Below are 12,276 nucleotides of genomic sequence, written 5' to 3'. Positions count from 1 at the left end.
GCTGGGGTGGGGCAAGCAACAGCTTAACTTTTCCTGAAGTCAAGAGACTGATTCTGCCCACTAAGGTGCTCTCTGCAGCAGCCAGCAGAGGGATTGGCTATTTTAAGCCATATTTATCCCATGACTATATGGATCTCAGTATGTATGACTTGTTTATATACAACACAGTACTAGCAATTTAAAGTTGGTACAGCATTTGCAATGATGGAGCTGAAATAGTGACGTGGTCACAGTAATTGAAGGAAGAGGCGGCAGTTAAGACAGTTTCAGTTTTAATTAGAAGCCATGCAACAAATACAGAATTACCGAAACACTTCCATTATCTTTCTACACACATGGCTATGCCCATCCCTCCTCCTATACACAAAGCAGCAACCCCCCGTTTTCCACCTGTTCGTTCCAGTGCATGCACAAGCGTAACAAGGATCCGACAACCAGATGCTCCAAGAGGATGGCCGAGGGCAACAGCCCCACCTTCAATGTTCACCTGCCACAAAAATTAAGTGTCCCTGTTAAATTCAAGTATACCATAGAACAAGGCAGACAAAGGGGCAAGAAGGGAGATGCCTCAATGACATTCTAACCAGCCTTCACTGGAGAGATTATCTGTAATGGTTTTTTTAAAAAATAGAGTAAAGTCAGAAAAAGGACCAGAGGACCAGTGCGGGTGAAGAAAGTCACTAATGTGATAGTTCGGCAGCAATACTGTGTGAATTCTCTTTAAAAGCTGTGTTGAAAAGCAACATTTATTCCAGAAAAAATGGCTGTAACCCTGGGAGTTGAGGGAGGTAAACTGTATTTGCAAGGGGAGTGACCCCCAGTTTCTTCAAAGCAACACAGCGATGGCTGGTAGCCAACAGATTTGGTGGAGCTACCAGGAGGGGGCACGGAGGTGTGACCAAGTTCTGATGCAATTGAGATGCATCATTGTAGTAAAGGACGCATTCCTGGCAGGCAAAATCACTCTTCAGAGAGTGAGTGGTATGGCCTGGCAAGGTCAGTCTCAAGGACCAGATAAAGGCCTGGAGAGGGGCATCTGGCCCCTGGGCCTGCGTTTCCCCATTCCTGCACTGGATGAAGGAAACTGCTTTTGTAAATTCCTCCTTCCCTCTCCCGTCCCTCAAGTTTAACATCCACCAAACCTGTGTACACTTTTCTTCCAGTAGGAGGCTCTCCACCCTCCAAATCATCCCCTTCTGCAAATGAAATGAGCCGCCCTATATTCACCAACCCCCAATATATGCAAATTTATTCTGAATGCCTTCCACCTTATCTGAGGGAGGCTGCACCTAATTATCTCTCCCTTTGTCAGATAAGGTTAGATGATTCCAGTATTGAGCTTTCAGGACGTACCTTTTCCGGGTTCAGTTTTAGCTCTTTTGTTACTGCACAACCTAGAGCAGCAAAGGCTTCATTGATTTCATACAAGTCCACTTGATCCACTGTCCAACCTGCTTTTTCCAGCTGCAGAAGGGCAAACAAGTAATTAACATTGAGGCTTCAAGCAATTAGCAGCAAAGCTGGTCTGTGTGCCTTCAGGTTTTAGAAGCAGAATATAACCAACTAGATTCCAGACATTAGGAAAATAGGGTAATGCTATGGGCAGTTGGTTATTGACTCTAAAAATACTGTTTGAAGCCTTCCCATTAACATGGAAGATGTAAAATTTTACGCATAGGCTCATTAAATAGCACGAGTCTCACAGAAACTGTGTGCCAATGTCTCAGATTTATTCATAGAAACTAAAGGAGTGCATTGCTTGGAAAACAGTAATTTAGCATCAACTGAAGATTTCCCAAAATCAAGGCTTTTTTCCAGCCAGAAGGCTGTTCCGGCACCTCTCAGGTGGGCACTATTGCCATTATAGGAGAACAAGGGAGGCGTTCATGGTGAGTTCCAGCACCTCTTTCTAGAAAAATGGCACTGCCCAAAACATTTTAAAAATTACCATATTTTTCTGTATATAAGACTAGGTTTTCCCCCTAAAAAATAATGTCAAAAATTAAAGGGCGTTCTATGCAAAGATACATCTCCCCTCCCCCATTTTCTTAAATCCGAGTCCCCAAAAACAGCAGGCATCTTATATATGGGGCGTCTTATAGACGGAAAAATACAGTATATCGTTCAGGAGGCAGCAGAGTGTATGTTTAATACAAGATTTGTTACTCAGGACTAACCAGCTACAGTGGTACCTCAGGTTACATACGCTTCAGGTTACAGACTCAGCTAACCCAGAAATAGTACCTCGGATTAATAATAATAATAATATAATACAATTCTATTTATATCCCGGCCTCACCAGCCGAAGCCGGGCACAGAGCGGCTAACAACAGTATAATGATAAATCATTCTAAAAATCATTTCATTAAGAACTTTGCTTCAGGATGAGACAGAAATTGTGCTCCGGCGGTGCGGCAGCAGCGGGAGGCCCCATTAGCTAAAGTGGTGCTTCAGGTTAAGAACGGACCTCCGGAACAAATTAAGTACTTAACCCGAGGTACCACTGTATTCTGAAAAGGTTCGCCCTGTTCCCAATATATTACTTACAGCTTTCTTTATGGCTGGGGCAGGCGCAATCCCCATGACAGAAGGATCTACACCAGCTTGGGCCCAGGATACAATCCGTGCCAAAGGGGCAAGACCTCGTTTAAGGGCTTCAGTTTTCTTCATGAGAATTACAGCTGCAGCACCATCATTTAGACCTGGGGTGGAGTGGGGGGGGGGGGAGAGAGAGAGGGGACACGGCTTGAGACTCAAAACATGCCATTGAAAGCGTTCTCCAGGTAGAGTAAAACCTGAAAGTAGATAGAACTACACAGTAGAAATCTTTTGCCCTCTGCCCTTCAGCTGCCTATTAGCACAGGAGTGAATTAACTTTTTCTAGCCAGTGGGCCAAATCCTTATCCCCATGACCCTAGTGTGCCAAATTTAACAGGTAGATTTCCCCGCAAACATTACTAGAGCTCCCCCCCCCCCAAAATGTCACAACTCTAAAGCAATGGCAAATGAGACTTTTATACAAATATAACTTCAACTATAACTTCAAAGTGGTTGATAGGAACACTTATCTTCTTCAAAATTGTAGTCATCAGTAAGTTATCAGTATTAGTTAAAGGTAAAGGACCCCTGACAGTTAAGTCCAGTCGCGAACGACTCTGGGGTTATGGCTCTCATCTCGCTTTACAGGCCGAGGGAGCCGACATTTGTCCGCAGACAGTTTTTCCGGGTCATGTGGCCAGCATGACTAAGCCGCTTCTGGCGAAACCAGAGCAGCGCACGGAAACGCCGTTTACCTTCCCGCCGGAGCGGTACCTATTTATCTTGCACTTTGCACTTTGATGTGCTTTCAAACTGCTAGGTTGGCATGAGCTGGGATTGAACAACGGGAGCTCACTCCATCGCAGGGATTCAAACCGCTGACCTTCCGATTGGCAAGCCCTAGGCGAACCAAATTGTTTAAGGATGGTAGATTGAAAAGTGTAACCTGCCACAAAATGTTGCGGTATGGCTCAGTTCCCCTGTTCGGGATTCAAAACATTCCAGCTTATCCCTCCATCCCAGTTTTCCATTCTCACCTCACCCCAGCCCCAGTCCATCAGCATCCTCTGGCCACTGAACACGCTTATTCCTCACTGGGAAGTTTTGAGGGTTCTCCCCTTGCAGATTTCCCCTAAAGATTTATACATTTCTTTGTACTTCCGCAAAGGTGGGGGTTCCCAGCTTGGTGCTGCTGCATTGGCTACATACACAACAGCACTTTGAGATCGGGTTAAATATATACAAGTAGGACCTGCAAGAAAATGTCACAGAATTCCAGACACTCCCATCTCATTCCTAAGGGCTTCCATTTCTCCTGTCATCTGTCATCAGCATTCCATGCCCACTGAGCGTGCTCAGTCCATACTGAGTTTTCCCCTTTGAGGGTTCATGAGGGACAGAAACACACCTTTCAACTTTGAATGACAACACAACACTTTAAAAGAGGCTTTTGGGATTCTGCATGGCAAACTGTATTTTACAAACAGTACTTTGTACTGGTCTTTAAGGCTGGATCTAGACACATCAAAGAAGCGTTTCAGTTTACAGTGGTGCCCCGCAAGACGAAATTAATCCGTTCTGCGAGTGTCTTCGTCTTGCAGGGTTTTTCCTCTTGCGGAGCACCGCTATTAAAGGCTTAGCGGATAAGCGGTAATTGACAGATAAGCGGCTTAGCGGCTTTCAGAAAAGGCAAAAAAATCGCAAGAACCCGAAAAAATTTTCGTCTTGCGAGACAACCCCATAGAAAAATTCGTCTTGTGAAGCGGCAAAAAAATCGGAAAGCCCTTTCGTCTTGCGCGTTTTTCGTTTAGCAAGGCATTCGTCTAGCGGGGTACCACTGTATAGCATTGTAAATTTAAACAGGGAAAACAGGTAGAGAAAAACGGGATTCCATGTCGCCATCTGGTGGCACAATGTTCTCACACATACAATGCATATAAATTGTTTTTTCTTTACCAGTCTCTACTGAGGAAAGTCCTAACAACCACCTCCACCTCCCCCACCCCACTGCAATGCCCCAAGCTGTGGCTGGAGAAAATACATGCCCTTCCCCTACCCCAAGTATTCCCGATTGTATCTGTCTGAAGTTAAATAAAACTTGCTTGAAGCAGATGCATTTTAAGCATTATATTTAAGTGGTATCCATTATGATCCTTAATTACCCACCCTTCACCCTTGGGTCCTGGGATGGGTTACAAAATTAAAACGCACTATTAAAAATGGTTTATAATATCTTAAACAAACCTGAGGCATTTGCTGCGGTCACAGTTCCTGTTCCATCAGTTATAAAAAAAGGCTTGAGCTTTGCCATCGTTTCCAACTGGGTACCATGGCGAGGATGCTCATCTGCTTTCACTTCAACCGGACCTGCAAGGCAGCAAGTATTTCAGAAAGAACTGTCTACGTAGAATTTAAAATGGAACCTAAGATCTCTGTACCCTATCCAAATGGAAATTCATCTCCCTGCCCCCAACCCATCCCCCATCCTGTCCTCTCCCATTCACTTCTATGGAAGCAGTCGCTCTGTGCTTGCAGAGCCAGCCCTCCACTGCAGTACAATGGGGAGACACACTCACACAACCACTCATAGCAACTCTGTGTTCCCACAGAAGAATGCCTGGGGCTCCGGTCTACTTACAATACGTACAAAGGTACACAACAACAGTACTGCTTAGAGTTAACCCATGGAACCTTCGGCTTCTGAGGTTGCATCTCTCTTTTTAATAATAATAATAAATTTTTATTTATACCCTGCCCTCCACAGCCAGAGCTGGGCTCAGGGCAGCTAACACCAGTAAAATTACAGTAAAACATAATAGGGGGGGAAAACCCCAATTTAAAATACAGGTTAAAATGCAATTTAAAATGCAGCCTCATTTTAAAAGTAGCCCATAAATCAAAACCATAAGGGGAGGGAAACATAAGGGTCAGACTGAGTCCAAACCAAAGGCCAGGCGGAACAGCTCTGTCTTTCAGGCCCTGCGGAAAGATGTCAAGTCTCTCACTCTTTTCTTACTGTTAAATGAATTAGACTTTAAGACGAAGGTTCAGAAGGTCAGGAAACGTTGGCTCAGAACCGTTTCAAACAGGAGACCTCTGAAAAATTGCTTTGCAGCCTGACAGCAGTGAAATGGTTACCATCCATCATTTCCGCTTTACTTCTCACAGTGACAATGTAAATTAGTAATCTTGTGGGCCAGACTCTGCCCACCTCTGAGTTAGATCATTATCCCTGATAACAGAGGAAGAACTGAAGCACAGAAACAGATCCAGATCATGATAACCAGTCATGCGCCCTGTACCCAGAACAGGTGTTGCTATGAATGCATACTCACCTTTCCTAGAAGGCACAGAAACAGGAACAATCTCTTTATCAAAATAGCCAGCCTTCTGGGCATTTTCAGCCTTGTTCTGTGACTGCACAGCCAGTTGATCTTGCTCCTCTCGACTAACCTGCCACTGCTTGGCAACATTTTCAGCTGAAACCAGGAATTGGGGAGTATATACTCATTATCAAGATGCAGCAAGAGTCACATTGCCATATGCACAGCACAGCTTTAATTGCATCAAAAGTTCAGTAATGAACTATGGGAACCTGCTGCCTCCAACGTTCAAGGCTTACTCACTCATGACACGATCAAATCTATTTTGTTGGAAAGGTATGCCTGTTGCTTAAATAAATGTTTAAAGCTATTGCTGAAGGAAATGCGAAAGCTGAAATGGTCCATCTAATAGTTAATAAATAAAAATAATATCCAATATTGAACTAGACTCTTCCCCCACCCACTTGACAATGCCATTTGGAAGATTCATGCGGCTTACCAGTTATACCCATATGGTAGTGGTAGAAGGCATCTGTCAAACCATCCAAGATCAGAGTGTCCTGCAAGGAGGCTTCCCCCATCTTCAACCCATTGCGCATATGAATGACATGAGGCGCCTGCAAGCAAATCATTTTGACACATTTAGAATTCTAAGAATGACGTTGTTTGGAGGTGGGTGGAAATTAAGTCTCTTCTGGCCAGTCCCTCGTCATGTCACAGCTATTCCGATTTCTGTAAACAAATGAGGTCTAGGGAAGGGGCCGCAGTACAAGGTTTGCTTATGGAAGATGCAACCCGAGTTGAAAGAATTGTGTATACCTCTTCCAGAGCCCTTGGAGGGCTGATGGGCAAATGGTCAATCCAGAGACATCCAAGGTATGCTCAGTTGGGAAAGTAGTTGATTAGAAAAGGATCCTACCTGTTCTGGATGGGGTTGCACCACTGGTGATGTAAGGACTTTAGGGCAAAGAGAGAGGAATGAGCAGGAAGGCTCCTAACACAGCAGGACTGTGATTTGAAGTGAAACAATTGCCATCTAAAGAGGGGAGCTCCCATTAAGTCAATTCAGTCCAGAGTCTAACTTTACTTAACTGAACCATTGAATTACATACACAGACTCTGCCACCCCATGTCTACAGCTTGGGGATGTTGTTAGACCCAGCCTTGTTTCAGTCACAATGATTCCACCATGCAAATAATGGCTATTCTGAACTAGTCCAAATCTTTCTGCCCTGAGAATTGTTCCAAACCACTAATCTGCAAAAACCAACTAAGTCTGAGGGCCTGAGGGCCCTTTTATGAACAGTGAAAGCCTCACCTTGCTCATGCTTTCCATGCCTCCAGCCACTACAATACTGGAATCTCCTACCATGATGGACTGAGCGCCTAAGCACACGGCTTTCAGGCCTGAACCGCATATCATCTGGCAGCTCCAAGCAGGTATCTCATATGGAATCCCAGCAGCGACACTGGCTTGTCGGGCAGGATTCTGACCAGCACCTGCAGAAATAGAAAGAATTCATCAGCATGCAGAGACAACCAGGCTCAACTGCTCTCGTTCCTTCCCCCTGCCCAACTTTCGGCCCTCCCCATTCCTTTCCATATGAAAAGGCAAAAAGGACACAGAAACACCATTTGGCTACAATATTCTCAAGCATCCTGTTTTGTTCTTAAGTGGATAGCTGGCTCTTGCTTGCAGAACCAGACACTGCTTTCCAAAACCTACACTTAACTCTGCATTTCAACACCTGCCTTTGGGTTGATCAAGTCACCTCTGCTCTGGATTTTCTGGTGTCAAGAGTGTTTTCTGCTCTTCCCTGACACCTGATTTAGGGCTTCTGTGCCTTCAGGATAAATTACAACATTCCTATGAGCTGGGCTTCATTTAGTTTTGAACTCCCACGTTCCACTGACACAACTTCTGCACCTTCCCTCCGTCTTCCATGTTCCTTTTCTGGGCACCTTCCTGGAGTCAAAATAAAACCTCCTTGCTTCCTGACCACTTTTCAACCCTGCACAACAGTTCTGCCAATTAGAATTGTTATAAGGGCACCCTATGTCACCTCAGCCCTCCCTGAACTGTCTACTAGAGGACGCTTAACCATGGAAGACCATCTCAGGTTAGCTTGGATTGGGGAAGACTGTGAGGGGCTCAGCAAGCGAGGGATTAGGAAGAAAGTATGAACCGGGGTTATGGACTAACAAGGTATCAGGGGGAGCATAGGTAGTGAATAGGATTATTGTGGATTGGAAACTCAGGAGTGGGCAAGGAACATTTTTATAAGATTAATTCGCAGAATGAGGGAGGGCAGGGAACTTTAGGCCAAAGGGCAAAATACAACCTTTCAGAGCTCTTTATCTGGCTCATGGGGTGGAGGATAGAGAGGGATGTGCAAGTGTGGAGAAAGTAGCCTACTGTACAAATTCACCTCAACTGCTCCATCGACTTTTCCCTCTGCTCTTTCCCCCTCTCCACTGACATGCGTCCCCTGGAAGGTTGCCCAGAAGGGACTGCTGCCCTCAGTCTGAAGAAAGCTCCCCACCCCTTGGTTAGCATGTAGGGATGTGCTGTGACAGGCTTTTAAACTCTAGATGCTGACCTTTCAAGGTAAGGGAAACTATTCCCACTAAGCAACTATTCCTTACAAGACAACTGCTCCCTTATAAACCAACTTCCCATGAGTTATGATGCAACCTGAGGTAAGGTTATTTTGGCATTACCTTCTGAGATTTAAATTAAATGAATTAGAGTAAATGAGGATGTTCACTACCATTTGCTCACAAATAAAATCCAAGTGTTTGCTCTCAGGAGATTTGATATACCAGAATTGAGATGAATAAAACTGGTAAGTAGGGTTGCAATCCAGCAAACTGTTGTAGCTTGAATACCCTCGGTGCTGCCGGAGGTGAGAGAGCTGTAGCTTACCAATGAGGCCTCTTCTCTGGCCGTGTGGCCCACACCACATGTTTTGACTGATGTGGCACATGGGGAGTCCTATATGTTGTGACAGAGAGGGCAGATGCCAGGACCAGAGAAGGAGCAGTCACAGATACTTCATCTCTGGCTGCCAGGGGCAATGAAAGGTTACAAGACAATTTGCTGTAAGCTGGCAACCCTACTTACACAGGGGAAGAGAAGGTGAGCTGTACAATAGAGGAATATTAAAAATATGACTCATAGTATAAATGCACATCTTGCCTAAGTATTACAAAAGCCCTAGTGAAGAGGGCAAAACAGATTCCAGACCAGCACCTGAGAAAACTGGTTCACTTAAGACATACCTGCAGCCAAGACTTGTCCAAATATAACCTCAGATACTTCTTTAGGTTCAATTTTTGCCCTCTTCAAGGTTTCCTTGATGGCTATGGAAGCCAGCTCATGGGCGTGCAAAGTAGACAAGGCACCATTGAAGGATCCTAGATAAAAAGCAAGTTAACTTGTTATACTACAGACAGGCCTTTTTCAACCACAAAATAAGTACTTTAGGAAAAGGTTTGTGAATCCAGATCCAGTAAGGAATATGTAAATGAAGTAATATGGGGTGGGGTGTTGCATAACTGGAATTGTACATATGACTCAAATTATGTTTCCTAGTAAATCTTTGTGCATAAGTGAAACATAATCTTGTCCATGCTGACTTTAAAATTGGTCTCACAATTTAAATGAGACTTACTCCCAATAAGGAAGGATTTATGTTGGTGGGAGCAGACTTATTGTTGGGGGCAGGCTTTACGTTGTGTGTGAGGGGGGGCAGAACTTCAGTTAAGTATTTTTATTGTTTTAGTTGATCATGGGGGGGGCAGCCGCTGACCTCCCACCCACCCCTTGGTTATGCCCATGATTGAGCATTATGCAAATAAAGGCTTCCTTTGGTTTGTTTTCTATTTTGCTGTCTTTCAGTTTCAGTCATTCATGCTCAAAATCATCTAAATTTGGGGTGGGAAAGCACTCTCTCCTCAATGCAACATACCCCATAACACACACTGCCTGTGCCGTTCTTCACACTTGCTTTGTGCAAAATGGGTTAAAAAAAGGTATTCATTGTCAAACTGGAAACTCTGGCGTCAACCCAAATAAAAAAAGAGAGGCATATGTATTAAAGCTAAGTTGTGCAATAACCAGTGTGAATATTAAGAGTTAGTATGGAGTATAAAAAATTGATTATCAAGAGTGGGGAAAGATGATTTTTAAATAGAAGACAACAGAGTAAACTTGTCGAAGCAGATAAGAGGCTGCATTAAAGTAGAGGCAATAATCTATTTTGTCCTGCGGTTACGCACAGAGGAAACACGCCCCTCATAAAGACATGCCATATGTAATCAATGTTGAAAACAACTCTGCACATGTTCAGAGGTACTCAACCTGCATTTTTGAGATCAGGAGTTGGCATTGCAGCTTTCTCGCAAAGCGAGTTGCCGACCCTGGATCTCCCCTCCAAGGACATCGTCACATGACCCAAGAGCCACATCCTTTTACCCAGGGCTGGATTTAGGTTTGATGACACCCTAAGCTACTGAAGGTAATGGGGCCCTTTATATGTCCAGCTATGCTTTGTCAACAACAAGTTGTCGTGGTTTTTTGTGTTGAATATATGCTATATAGTAATTTATGGATCTAATAGGTATCTAAAGCTATTTGCACATAACTAAATATGTATTTTATCAAAGTAACTTACATCATAGGCACCCTATGTATAGAAATGAGCAAACCAGTGATATTTTAGGGAGCAGGCTAGTAGGTGGGGCCCATTACTTACATTATAGGAGCCTACACAACACAAAACACTGTTGCTGTATGTAGGTTTTATTTTGTTTTTTATCTTATATTTTGGAAATTTACATCCAGGTGTTTTTTTTCCTTTAAATTGTTTAGGGGCCCCCAAGAGAGTGGGGCCCTAAGCTAGAGCTTGTTTAATTTATCCGTAAATCCGGCACTGCCTCTATCTTGCAGCCATCTCTTTGCAGAGGACTGGCTAAAGAGCAGCATTAGGTTCTGTTAATCTAATGAGAGAACAGAAGCGAGCCGAGCTTTCATGGTTCTACCCGCCGCAGGCCAATCGGAGGAAGAGCGCGATTCGTCAGCGCCTCTCACGAAGCAATCACAGGGCTGCTCCACCCGGTGGCTCTACGGTTCCTACCCAATCACTTGAGAGAGGCAGAGCCTGGAGTGACCACGTTAATATTTACCACCGGCTCTACGCCACAAGTACTCCACGAAAATTAAGAAACTCCGAAATGAAGATTAGGTTGCTTGTTCTATTGAACTCAACGCGGCCGGCTGGCTTCCGAGTTGACATGTTTGCACGGTTAGGTTTGGGCGATCTGGGGGAAATGGCTCTAAAAGCTTGCAGTCCTCATGAAAACAGAGAAGCATTTTGTCAAAATTTACAAGACGCCCACCTTTCATGTAGTTGAAATCGCAAAAATGTTATTTAATTCTGGATTAGGGCCAACAAGCAGGTTGATTTGGGATGACGTCTAATGGATCAAAACGACAGCTCATCTTCGGATTCTCGCGCTCTTCGTCCTCTCTTAAAACCACGAAGCGCTGGCCAATCTAAACTGCTCCCACCCTTCGAGTCTGCAGTTCCCCTTCCACGAGAAATCGGCTACACCTCAACTGGAGGGGCGCTAAAATGATACTGGAGAGGCACTGCAATAGCGATTGCTTCGCTTTCCAGCCGCGATCAGAAAGATCAGATCAGAAGAATCCTTATTTGCATCAGCTACTAGCCATAAGCAATAGAATAAAATAAAATGGGCTGAAGATAGAGGTAAAAACCTAACTAGGCAAAATACATTTTGGAGGTTTCCATCAATGATCAAGATCAGAAAGGAAGCGCAGCGTCTCCAATGGGTGAAATATCCCCCCCCCAAAGCCGCCGCAGCCGGCCTTGCGCGCCCCCCCACTCACCGACCGGGGTCCTGACAGCAGCCACGAGCACAACACCTTCCCCGCTTGTATCCATGCCTCCTCCAGGTCCCGCTTCGGCCGCTGGTGCTGCAGCACCTTATGCGGGGCCTTTAAGCCGCCTTGCGCCGCCCGAAAATCCCACGCGCGTTCTCATTGGCTGCGCCGGACTACTCCCACCCCCTCAAGCGCCTCCGTCACGGAGGGCTCGGCTCAGCGTGCCGTCACGTGACAGGCGGGAGGAGGGAGGTTGCGTTTTCGCTTCCAGAGAGGCTTTGAAGGTGACGCCGTCTCCGTGCCAAAAAGATGGAGGACGCAAGTGTGCGGGAAACTTCACTGAGGACTTGCAAAATTGCCCAGTATCACCTTAGAGACCAACTAAGTTTGTTCTGGGTGTAAACTTTCGTGTGCATGCACACTTCTTCAGATGCACACGAAAGCTTATACCCAGAACAAACTTAGTTGGTCTTTAAGGTGCTACTAGACATTTTTTTTAAAAAAATT

The 12,276-nt window shown here is 44.9% G+C and overlaps 1 protein-coding gene across 1 annotated transcript; it reads right to left on the bottom strand.

Moving 5' to 3' along the window:
• Nucleotides 1-255: 255 nt before the first annotated feature.
• Nucleotides 256-11,902, bottom strand: ACAT2 (acetyl-CoA acetyltransferase 2). The gene is made up of 9 exons (XM_053382305.1): nt 11,776-11,902; nt 9,144-9,278; nt 7,180-7,361; nt 6,361-6,478; nt 5,874-6,017; nt 4,783-4,905; nt 2,548-2,702; nt 1,354-1,464; nt 256-487 (listed from the first exon to the last, which is right to left on the bottom strand). The coding sequence occupies exons 1-9, from the start codon at nt 11,828-11,830 to the stop codon at nt 320-322; spliced, it is 1,191 nt and encodes a 396-aa protein (XP_053238280.1). The 5' UTR covers nt 11,831-11,902; the 3' UTR covers nt 256-319.
• Between the last annotated feature and the right edge of the window lie 374 nt (nt 11,903-12,276).

The sequence above is a fragment of the Podarcis raffonei genome, chromosome 3 (genome assembly GCF_027172205.1).
Source record: "Podarcis raffonei isolate rPodRaf1 chromosome 3, rPodRaf1.pri, whole genome shotgun sequence".
Taxonomy (NCBI): domain Eukaryota; kingdom Metazoa; phylum Chordata; class Lepidosauria; order Squamata; family Lacertidae; genus Podarcis; species Podarcis raffonei.
This window is presented reverse-complemented; position numbering and strand designations above follow the sequence as displayed.

Excerpts from the sequence above, each read along its gene's own strand:
- ACAT2 (XM_053382305.1), bottom strand. The coding sequence starts at position 11,830 with ATGGATACAAGCGGGGAAGGTGTTGTGCTCGTGGCTGCTGTCAGGACC. Across the intron at positions 4,906-5,873 it reads TTCTGTGCCTTCTAGGAAAG|GTCCGGTTGAAGTGAAAGCA; the intron begins GTGAGTATGCAT and ends GCTGCCTTGCAG. Across the intron at positions 1,465-2,547 it reads CCCCAGCCATAAAGAAAGCT|CTGGAAAAAGCAGGTTGGAC; the intron begins GTAAGTAATATA and ends GCCCTTCTGCAG.